Source organism: Girardinichthys multiradiatus, chromosome 4 (assembly GCF_021462225.1).
Source record: "Girardinichthys multiradiatus isolate DD_20200921_A chromosome 4, DD_fGirMul_XY1, whole genome shotgun sequence".
Classification (NCBI taxonomy): domain Eukaryota; kingdom Metazoa; phylum Chordata; class Actinopteri; order Cyprinodontiformes; family Goodeidae; genus Girardinichthys; species Girardinichthys multiradiatus.
In genome coordinates, this window is record NC_061797.1 from 422,283 (window position 1) to 434,454 (window position 12,172).

At 42.5% G+C, this 12,172-nt stretch overlaps 1 protein-coding gene across 2 annotated transcripts in view; it reads right to left on the reverse strand.

Moving 5' to 3' along the window:
• The window catches only part of nadsyn1 (NAD synthetase 1), a 56,369-nt gene that overhangs the window by 17,337 nt on the left and 26,860 nt on the right, over positions 1-12,172 (reverse strand). For both annotated transcript variants that reach the window (XR_007037948.1, XM_047362945.1), the window contains exons 11-15: positions 11,554-11,678; positions 11,395-11,443; positions 11,209-11,311; positions 5,659-5,827; positions 5,339-5,474 (exon numbers count right to left, since the gene is read on the reverse strand). Coding sequence is in view for 1 of the 2 variants with exons in the window: in XM_047362945.1 (XP_047218901.1) it covers positions 5,339-5,474; positions 5,659-5,827; positions 11,209-11,311; positions 11,395-11,443; positions 11,554-11,678 (582 nt within the window). In the remaining variant the exon portion in view is untranslated. The remainder of the gene's footprint in view (positions 1-5,338; positions 5,475-5,658; positions 5,828-11,208; positions 11,312-11,394; positions 11,444-11,553; positions 11,679-12,172) is intronic.

Below are 12,172 nucleotides of genomic sequence, written 5' to 3' on the forward strand. Positions count from 1 at the left end.
TACTATAACATTTTGGTTTGTTTTTTAACTATAATGTCACCAAAAACCACCCAAATGACATAAGCTTATACAAACTAGCTCACAAGACAAGTATTGCCACATTTAACATCAATAACAGCTTAAGGTAAATAAATGATGCCTGAGATCTACCCATCATTTTCTTTTTCTTTTGGCTTTTCCCTTTCAAGAGGTCGCCACAGCGAGTCATGTGTCTCCATCTATCCCTTTCTTCTGTATCTTCTCTCAAAACTAGGCTGCAGCTATCGACTATTTTAGTAATCAATTAATCTAGCGATTATTTTTCGATTAATTAATTAATCTAACAAGAGATACTATTAGTAAAATATCATTCTTCAATGAACAAGTGTTTTGAACTTAAAAACATTTTAAGCACTTTATTGCGCATATTAAATGGCAAAAACTTAGAAAACTAAATTCAATGCCCAGAAAATGGCATTTTAATAATAAAGTAATAAAAAGCATTTTGTTGCATGCTGCAAGGTGAAATTGTACAAAACATTTGCAAAATCATAAACAATGCTCAGGTTAAGCTCAAGCTATGTCACTTGAGAAATTCTGTATGGACCATATTTACAGACAAAGAAGGATTTTCATCTAAAATGCAAAACATATATTTTTTGTAAAGTTTTGGCTTAATTACTGCTCTGAGTGGGGTGTTCTTTCAGCAGATAGCATGTTTCAGAGTCTGTATACTCCATTTAATGATTCAATTACTAAATTGGTTGACAATTATGTCAATAATCGATTAATCACGATTAATACGATTAATTGTTTCAGCCCTACTCACAACCTATAGCTTCATATCCTCTTTCACTCCATCCATAAATCTCCTCTTTGGTCTTCCTCTAGGCCTCCTGACTGACATTTCCAGCCTTAGCTGCCTTCTACCTATGCCTCCTCTTTATGTGTCCAAACCATCTCAGTCTGCCCTCTCTAGCTTTATCTCCAACACATCAAACATGAGCTGTCCAATCCATCCTCATCACTCCCAAAGAGAACCTTAACATCTTCATCACCCTCTACCGATGATCCACATGGTCCTGTCTTTCAGTGTTGAACCCTTTCTCTCTCCTAGATATAGCAATTGACTGAGCTTTTACTGTGACTAACTACAGGGGTTGGACAATGAAACTGAAACACCTGTCATTTTAGTGTGGGAGGTTTCATGGCTTAATTGGACCAGCCTGGTAGCCAGTCTTCATTGATTGCACATTGCACCAGTAAGAGCAGAGTGTGAAGGTTCAATTAGCAGGGTAAGAGCACAGTTTTGCTCAAAATATTGAAATGCACACAACATTATGGGTGACATACCAGAGTTCAAAAGAGGACAAATTGTTGGTGCACGTCTTGCTGGTGCATCTGTGACCAAGACAGCAAGTCTTTGTGATGTATCAAGAGCCACGGTATCCAGGGTAATGTCAGCATACCACCAAGAAGGACGAACCACATCCAACAGGATTAACTGTGGACGCAAGAGGAAGCTGTCTGAAAGGGATGTTCGGGTGCTAACCCAGATTGTATCCAAAAAACATAAAACCACGGCTGCTCAAATCACGGCAGAATTAAATGTGCACCTCAACTCTCCTGTTTCCACCAGAACTGTCCGTCGGGAGCTCCACAGGGTCAATATACACGGCCGGACTGCTATAGCCAAACCTTTGGTCACTCATGCCAATGCCAAACGTCGGTTTCAATGGTGCAAGGAGCGCAAATCTTGGGCTGTGGACAATGTGAAACATGTATTGTTCTCTGATGAGTCCACCGTTACAGTTTTCCCCACATCCGAGAGAGTTACGGTGTGGAGATGCCCCAAAGAAGCGTACCACCCAGACTGTTGCATGCCCAGAGTGAAGCATGGGGGTGGATCAGTGATGGTTTGGGCTGCCATATCATGGCATTCCCTTGGCCCAATACCTGTGCTAGATGGGCGCGTCACTGCCAAGGACTACCGAACAATTCTTGAGGACCATGTGCATCCAATGGTTCAAACATTGTACAAGGCGGTGCCGTGTATCAGGATGACAATGCACCAATACACACAGCAAGACTGGTGAAAGATTGGTTTGATGAACATGAAAGTGAAGTTGAACATCTTCCATGGCCTGCACAGTCACCAGATCTAAATATTATTGAGCCACTTTGGGGTGTTTTGGAGGAGCGAGTCAGGAAACGTTTTCCTCCACCAGTATCACGTAGTGACCTGGCCACTATCCTGCAAGAAGAATGGCTTAAAATCCTTCTGACCACTGTGCAGGACTTGTATATGTCATTCCCAAGACGAATTGATGCTGTATTGGCCGCAAAAGGAGGCCCTACACCATACTAATAAATTATTGTGGTCTAAAACCAGGTGTTTCAGTTTCATTGTCCAACCCCTGTAGGTTCTCTCTTTCAGACTCTAACCTTGAAAACTGGCTCAGAGTTTATCTGTTCTTTCTTTCTAGGGGAAACAACTAAAGGAGCTACATCCATTAACATTTACTTTTCCTTCACATAGAAAGGACTCCTGGATCAGTGCTTCTTTGTTCTCTTTGTGTCTCTGCTCTGTTCTCTCAAAGCCCCAGTCGGTCGTGGCAGATGGCCGCTCACACTGAGCCTGGTTCTGGTTCTGCTGGAGGTTTCTTCCAGTTAAAAGGGAGTTTTTCCTCTCCACTGTCGCTACATGCATGCTCAGTATGAGGGATTGCTGCAAAGTCAACGCCAGTGACTGTCCACTGTCTCTACATGCTCATCCAGGAGGAGGGAATGCTCCAATTTGAATAAATAACTGAATCTGACTGAACTGTTCAATGATTAGGATTAATTGGAAGGTATGAACCTGACCTTTGTGAAGTTCCTTTAGACGACATGTGTTGTGAATTGGTGCTATATAAATAAACTGAATTGAATTGAATCTCCAGCCTCCTCCAGCTCTGACTCCCGTCTCTTCCTCAGTGCTGCAGCAGCTAATGCTGTCTCTCTCTCATAGTAAAGGTTATTGAGAAGACTAACAACTGCTTGCCTACACATGTACATATCACAGCTTTGCAAACCATGTACAGAGTGATTTTTATTTTGCCAATGCAAAACACATCCACATTCCTTATGCATAGAGCTAACATATAACAAAGATAGCTCATTAGCAACAGGGAAGAGGTGTTGACTAATTACTTCAAAAAGAACTTGGGCAGATGTTACAATTATTTTTAGTATCAGTAAAGAATTTTCAATGCACCAAATCAAAAGGCTTAGAGTCAAGACATAGCTGTGTGTTGACCTAAATGCTAAAACATGCTAACATGCTAATGACAGAGCAAATCTTTTGCATAACATCAGCTAATTAAAGTAGTAGCGGGTTTTAAAAGGCCTTACGACAGTGATCAACAAATGTAAAAACAACAAACATGAAGTCAAAATATTGACATCACATATGGATTACTTTTTAGCTATACATCAAATCATAACATTGGAACACATCTACTGTAGGTTGCTCAGGTTCAAAATAAAAATCTGTTTAACCACCATTTGCCACAGGACATATATTACCAATAGGACATTGGTTGATATTAGTTGACCTTGAACTTGAGAAGTAGCACTTTTGACCTCAACGTTCTGACAAACAGGCATTGCAATCTCACAGCACTAAGAAACATAAAAACTGGGTTATTCTATGCCCAAACCTTTTAGTTAAATACTATAATAAGCTGTGATGGTATAACAATGTTTTGACCAGTTAGCCCAGCACATCTTTTCACACTATGGATTCTAAAACCTAAAATGTGTTTTCTTCACGAAGCTTTCTCACTTCATATCCACATGCACACATGAAAATCTATGTAAAAAGCACAATATCAGCCTCTGTGAAAGTCTAAGAACATTTGGACAGGTTTTACGGATCAGTTTGACAGAAAGCCAAGGAACTGTCTTTGTTAAGCTCATTGAAATTATTGTTTGTTTCTCAACACTCTTAAAGTACAATTAGGCCACAAAGATAAGAATATTCACATATTAAAAAACCTTAAATGAAAAAGGAACCTCTTTCCAGTTGGAACACAGGTAAAAAGAAAAAGTAAAAAGGTATGTAAGCTAGAAATTAACTTTTGTTAATTATAGCAGATGAGGTCCCATCTGCATCTGTCTAAAAGTCGCAGGTCCTCTGTGATACAGCACGAGTACAACCATCATAGAAACAATGTCTCCATTATTTGCTAGCAGAGTGGCGTGTGTTTTTCAGTTCTTTTACCCAACCCTTAGATTGTTCTTTTCTCTTGGCAGTTTGACATGCACTTTGTCAAATCTTGAAGGAAAGAAATTGAAAAATTAACAATATGTTGCCAACCTGGTCATGAAACATTTTTTATGCTTCAGAGAACATGGTGTGATCTACATCCACCTAGTAAGCTGGCTTACATCACTACAATGATTAAACCAGATATGCATTTAATTGGTGGCAGTGACAAAGGTCAACTGGTTATTAGTATGAATCTTAGTTGGGTGAATGGGGTTCACCTGTTTTCACTTTTATTAGAGTTTCAGCATGGTTGTCCTGGGCTGATGACTGAATAGAGAAAATAAAAAAATCGGACCTTTGTCTGATCAGTCAATGCACTAGACCTTTAGAAATAAAATGTCAAGGTAAAATCACTCTTTGCAGTGAAGTCACTGAGTTAACAATACTCAAAGTTAGCTATTTACGACTTTTAATCACAGAAGTGTTTTGACAAATGCCTGAGGAAGCACAGGGATGTACAAAATAATTTAAAAGGATGATATATTTTCTACATGTTTAGACTTGTCTGCAGTTCATTCCCATTTTTCTTCTAGTGTCTCCTTATTGTAGATCTTGAAACAGCTACACTTCTTATTTGTGAGTCCTGTATTTCAGCTGAGGTTATTTGTGGGTTTGTGTTTGCATCTTAAAAATTGCTCTAGCAGTTCTGGCTGAAAGTTTTGTGGGTCCACTTGACTGTGGCTTGGTTTTAACAGAAACCCTTGTTTTCCATTTCTAAGTAGTTCAAAATGTTGGATAAAAAGAGCATGTTAAAACCCATTTGTTTTTACACTTAGAATTCTATTAACCTTTAACAATATTCAAATCACCCTAACCAAATTCACATTCTACACCATACTCTGAAAGTGTTGAACAGCCTTTTGTCTTCTTTTACACCTCCACAGGAAATGAACAAACTAATTGTGAAACTACAGAATGGTGAACTGCAAGCATCAGAGTGCATACTGCGGTTAAACACTCAAAGCAGAAAATAATTGGACATCAAATAGTGGTAATGCATTCAATTTTGGTGTTGATTGAAACAGAGAGTGTCAGGAGGTGTCTCACCTGCACATTCTGCAGAGCCAGGTTTTCTCTGTTGCTTCCGCCATTTGCACGAAACTGGGGCCATCGTCCAGTCGCCAATGAGAAGATGCCCAGAATGCCTTTCACCGCAATATCTATGCTAACATTCATATGTGTGCTGTAAGAGACACATGAGAAAAAAAAAAAAACACTTTTACTCAAACATAACATTCCTCAGAAAATGAAGCTGCACTGTTTGGACAATCCCTCAAATCCCTCTCAAATAAGAGAGTTCATGTGGTACTCCATGTTAGAGTTTAAAATAGAGAAGAGAACAACATTACTATTATAACTTTTGTTACCTTCCAATCTGACAAGCAAGGTCCCTGGCCCTGCTGCATGTATCCTGTGAGGAATTTTCACTGGCCATATAGCAGGTGGTAAAGATGCGACCACACAGCTGTTTTGGGTTCTGTGGTGTGTATGAGTCATCTCCAACCACACTACGAACATCCTTCAGCACCTGGCTGTCTGATGGGTCAACAACATTTAAACAAGAAAGAAACAAAGATACAGAAAAGCTTTTAAAGAGACACGCCCTATTCTGTTAGCTGCTTTGTGAAAGCAATTACAAACACTGCATACAAATACAGAAATTCAATTCAAATTTAAAAATACAAATTTACACATACATACATTTAGTCAGTCAGTCATTTTCTACCGCTTCTTCCATAGTGGGTCGCATGGAAGCTGGTGCCTATCTCCAGCAGTCTATGGGCAAGAGACGGGGTAACCCTGGACAGGTTGCCAGTCCATCGCAGGGCAACACAGACACACAGAACAAACAACCAAGCACACACTCATTCACACCTAATGAATAGGTAGAGAAACCAATTAACCTAACGTGTTTTTGGACTGTGGGAGGAAGCCAGAGTACCCGGAAAGAACCCATGCATGCACAGAGAAAACATACACTCACCAGCCACTTTATTAGGCACACCTGTCCAACTGCTCAGTAATGCAAATTTCTAATGAGCCAATCACATGGCAGCAACTCAATGCATTTAGGCATGTAGACATCGTCAAGACAATCTGCTGCAGTTCAAACCGAGCATCAGAACGGGGAAGAAAGGTGATTTAAATGACTTTGAACGTGGCATGGTTGTTGGTACCAGACGTCCTGGTCTGAGTATGTCAGAAACCGCTGATCTACTGGGATTTCCACGCACTACCATCTCTAGGGTTTACAGAGAATGGTTCGAAAAAGATTAAATATCCAGCGAGCGGCAGTTCTGAGGGCCCAAATGCCTTGTTGATGCCAGAGGTCAGAGGAGAATGGCCAGACTGGTTGGAGCTGATAGAAAGGCAACAGTAACTCATATAACCACTCGTTACAACCAAGGCATGCAGTAGAGCATCTCTGAACACACAACACGTCGAACCTTGAGGTGGATGGGCTACAGCAGCAGAAGGCCACACCAGGTGCCACTCCTGTCAGCTAAGAACAGGAAACTGAAGCTACAATTTACACAGGCTCACCAAAATTAGACAATAGAAGATTGGAACGTTGCCTGGTCTGATGGGTCTTGATTTCTGCTGCGACATTCGGATGGTAGGGTCAGGATTTGGTGCTTCAGTTTGGGGAGAGGTCTCTGACTGTCGTTTCGGCCTACAGGGCGAGCAGTAGTGTGGAGTATCCGGCCTTCCTGTCAGGGGTGCTGCATAGTGCCCCTCCAAGGGACTCTGTTATTCTGCTGGGGGACTTCAACGCCCACGTTGGAAACAACAGTGACACCTGGAGAGACGTCATCGGGAGGAATGGCCTCACCAAACTAAATCTGAGTGGTGTTTCGTTATTGGACTTCTGCTCTAATCACGGATTGTCCATAATGAACACCATGTTCGCGCATAAGGGTGTTCAACAATGCACTTGGTGGTTAAAAAGCTCCACGGTGTCAGGGCTAAGGGGTAGATGAGATCTGCCCTGAGTACCACATGTTTCTGGATGTTGTGGGGCTGTCATGGTTGACACGCCTCTTCAACGTTGCATGGCAGTCAGGGACAGTGCCTCTGGACTGGCAGACTGGGGTGGTGGTCCCCCTTCATAAGAAGGGTGACCGGAGGTTGTGTTCCAACTATAGGGGGATCACACTCCTCAGCCTGGTATGGCCTATGCTAGGGTATTGGAGAGGAGAGTCTGGCTTCAGGAGGAGCAGTGTGGTTTTCGTCCCGGCTGTGGACCAGCTCTATACCCTCTACATGGTACTCGAGGGTTCATGGGAGTTTGCCCAACCGGTCAACATGTGTTTTGTGGACCTGGAGAAGACATTCGACTGTGTCCCTTGTGGTGCCTTGTGGGGGGTGCGTTCCAGGAGTATTGAGTCGGGGGCCCTTTATTAGGGGCCATCCGGTCTCTGTACAAGCTGAGCAGGAGTTGGTCCGCATTGCCGGCATTAAGTCGGACCTGTTCCCGGTGCATGTTGTTCCCGGGGCAGGGCTGCCCTTTGTCACCGGTCCTGTTCATAACTTTTATGGACAGGATTTCTAGATGCAGCCAAGGGCCGGTGGAGGTCTGGTTTGGGGACTAGTGGATTTTGTCTCTACTTTTTGCAGATGACGTGGCCCTGCTGGCCCCCTCTAGCCAAGACCTACAGCATGCGCTGTGGCGGTTCGCAGCCAAGTGTGAAGCGGCTGGGATGAAGATCAGCTCCTTCAAGTCCGAGGCCATGGTTCTCGGCCGGAAAAGGGGGGCTTGTCCTCTTCAGGTGTGAGGGGAGTTCCTGCCTCAAGTGTAGGAGTTTAAGTATCTCGGGGTCTTGTTCACGAGTGAGGGTAGAATGGAGCGGGAGATTGACAGACGGATCGGTGCGGCTGCCGCGGTAATGGGGACGCTGTGCCGTTCCGTTGTGTTGAAGAGAGAGCTGAGCCGGAAAGCAAAGCTCTCAATTTATCGGTCGGTCTACGTTCCTACCCTCACCTATGGCCATGAACTTTGGGTCATGACCGAAAGAAGGAGATCCCGGATACAAGCGGCTGAAATGAGCTTCCTCCGTAGGGTGGCCGGACACTCCCTTAGAGATAGGGTGAGGAGCTCGGAGTAGAGCCGCTGCTCCTCCACATTGAGAGGAGCCAGTTGAGGTGGCTCGGGCATCTATACCGGATGCCTCCTGGACGCCTTCCTCGGGAGGTGTTCCAGGCACGTCCCACCGGGAGGAGGCCCAGGACACGCTGGAGGGACTATGTCTCTCGGCTGGTCTGGGAACGCATTGGGCTCCCCCGGGAGGAGCTGGAGGTGGTGTCTGGGGAGAGGGACGTCTGGGTGTCTTTACTGAGTCTGCTGGCCTCACGACCCGGTCCTGGATGAAGCGGAAGACGACGAGTAAAAATAGCCCTTTGAGAAATTCATAGTTAAAGTCAAAAAAAGTTAATAGAATTAAAATTCATAGAGACGTCCAGACAATTTCGAGATCTATTAATTTCTCTGGTTAGCTAGCTCATTTAAACCATGTGAACTTTTTTGACCCTGCCTCCTAAAAGAATCAGAATCGAGAATCGGAACTGGGATCAAAACAAGGAATCGGAATCAGAACTGTTTTCAACCGAATTCAAACGATGCCAAACCCTAATCATCAGTAAGGGTCTAAACATTTCCAAGGTCTTTGTAAATAGTGTTGCCCTATCTGACAACTTTTCTATTATCTTTGAAAGCATCGTTTACACTGGCTCAATCAGCTAAAGAGATATAACATGTTTTTTAAGGACGGTTCAACCTTTAACCAAGTCTGCTTCTCCACTTCATCCTGTAACTCTGTAAATAAGCTGGTAAATAACATCCATTGTAAAATTTCAGACATTACTGATTCCATTGCTCCCGTTAAGGTGAAGGTTGTCTCTGGTAAAAATAAATATTTGTGGACTTCGCTGATATAATTAACAACTGATAAATGCAAGAAAATCTTTTTTCTTAAATCATCGAGAAAAACATGAATAATGCTTGTGCCTTATTTGCCACGGTTGACAGGTTAAGATAAAGTTGGCACCTTGGAGACATTTGGTAGGTCATGTCACTTCTGAGCCATCCAGTGCAAACTTGGTAAATTAATGAATTTAGAATAGATATGGGTATGTCCGGGTGGACAGTAGGGGCCTGGAGGCTGGGAACACCTGCCGGGGCCCACGTGGTGCCTTTGGTCCTGGCTGGCCTGGCAGATCTCTGGGTCCAGCACTGCCGGTGGTGGGCTTGCTTCTCTTGATATGGCCCGGGTTCTCCTGGACTGATTCTGCTGTGGGGGTGGCGGTGTGGCTGGGTCAGGAGGCTCAGTGCCCCGCGTCTCACTCTGTGCCTCTTTGACGTGGGGACTGCTGCTCCTGTGGCTTGCTGGCGTCCTACTTTGTGCTGCCCTTGTGGCTAAACTGGGGTGAAGCTTTATATCTGGCTGCCTAGGACTGCTGCTGATGTCTGCAGCCGGATCCACCTGTCCTTTGTTGCTCCTAGGTGCTATGGATTTGAAGTCTTCTACCTTTCTAGCCACACTTACAAATGTGAACTTCCAGGTGACAAACTCACTCACTACTCACACTAGTACCTTTGCCTGGTTAATCAAGGGAAGAAACAAAACATAAACAAACATGAAATTCAACTACAAGAGAAATTCTAAGAGGAACTGAGAATAAACGTTCTGAATATATTTAGATGAATAGAAAAGATTTAGCATTATAAAAACAGCTACAACTTTCTCCCTGTTTTCTACAAAGGGTAAAGTTTCTATTCACAATCTGCTTTAGGGAACCAGCAGGTGCTGATGTTTGAAAAAAATCTAAGGACAGGACAAGAGTACCTCCAGTTGGGTTAGATGCTGCTTACTTTCTTTAAACTAACTTTGTGTTTCTACTCCATGTGCTGTCAGCTCTGTGCTCTCTCTCCAGAAGGTCTCTTAAGATTCAGAATCAAATGTGAAGCCATTCCAAACACTGCTTTGGTGGGTTGCTAGCAATTACACAAAGTCAAACAACTATTTGATGGTTCTTGGTTCTGGTAATAAATCCCTTATTGTTGTCCGTTTGACTCTGTTCTCCATTTTCTTTCCACAGAGCATTTACCTGCTCATACAATGCAGAGAAATGTTTTCACACAGCAGTTTAGGACACGTTATCATTCCAAGGCCAAAAGAGAATTATTCTTTTAAATCTATTTATTTACTGCAGCAGATAGTCGTGTCGCATAATCTTATATACTGCCAGCTGGATAAAAATATTACTGTTATCGACATGCATCTCAATAAAAAAATTAACAGCTTCATAGTGATAAATATTATAGCTTGAGAAGCTCAACAGCACAGTTTCAGTGTGTGTCAAGATCTGATTCTGTGTTTCTTAATCCTATATTATTCTTACCATAAATACTGTTCATAACAATTATAATAAATCTCTTCTTTCTTTATGAGTGCAGCTTTTAACTCACAATGATGAGACCCTTTTGATTTTGATAAGCGGTTTGACAGGTGGGTTTATCGGTAATAAAGTCCTTAAAAGTAACCAATTAGTAAAAGTAACGAAAAGTTCCTACATTTCTTTAGCAAAGTCTGCAAAATCTGCATGACATTTTCAGCCGAACAAGGAATGTTTCAGCTAAATTTGCAATGGGTGTGTCAGTCTGTGGCACAAGGCAATATTATAAATTAGGCTTTTTATGCATAACATGTTATATGCAATTTCATTTACAATAAAAAAATTAAGAGACAAAATAGAGTTTCTGTCAACCAAAAAAGCATTAAAGAGAACAAAAATACCATTTATGTTATTAAAACTTTACAGCCTCAGTGCCTGTAAAATAAAACCGATACCTAAGTAACAAGGTAAAACATAAGAGGCTCTTCAATGTTCCAACTAAGAATGGCTGTATGTTTACTCACTGCCATCATTCACAGCTTGGCAGAGTAGCACACACATACAGTGGACTATACAGGCAGTAGAGGAGCTGTCCACGCCACCACTCAGAGGCAACAGAAATCCACCCTAGAACATAAATCAGCACCATCTTGTTTCACAAAGACTAATCATATGAATAATTTTACGGTTTTTGAAATGTTCCTCCTCACCTGGCCACTTCTCCTAAGGTAGTCCCACAGCCAACAGGCTGGTCCTAGACTGAACAACATCCCTGTTAACTACTGTAGTAAGTCCACACAGTGATCCTTCCATTTTCAACTGTCTATGAAGAATAATGACTGTATTTGCCAAGTAAAAGCACTTTGTACCTGATCTCTTCCTCTGGTGTGTGAAAGTGCCACTGTATTGGCTGGTGTGTGGGGAGGTAGATATCATTAGGGCTGGATAAAGAAAAGTCCACTTTGATCCTGTGACAAGACTTGTGTTCTCCTTCCTAGAACAGAAAAGCATGACACAACAGCAGAATCATTCATCAAGTCAAGTACCCAAAGACCGGCCACACAGGTGTTAACTTAAGAGCATGCATCAGCCAGCTGTAACACTGGGATTGACAGGCAAAGGCAAAAACACTAATTATATGGATGGCATATATCACAAAACCTTTTTAAAGTACCCCTGGACCAGTGTGTCTGTGTGGGCCTGCTCCATCTTCTTATTATGGCAGATGGTTGCTTACACTGGGCCGGGTTCTGCTGGTTGTCTCTTCCAGTTAAAACGGAGTTGTTCCTTTACGCTGTCACCACATGCTTGCACAGGAGGGAATCCTGCCTTGTCAATGACTCAGTGCAACTGAGTCCAATATTTCCATATGTGAATTGAATTGGTTTGTCTTGTAAAACATCTTGCAGCTTTCATTGTGAATTAGTTTATAAATAAACTGAATTAAATGACATTTATATTTAAGTTGTGAGCACAGTAAGCATGGCC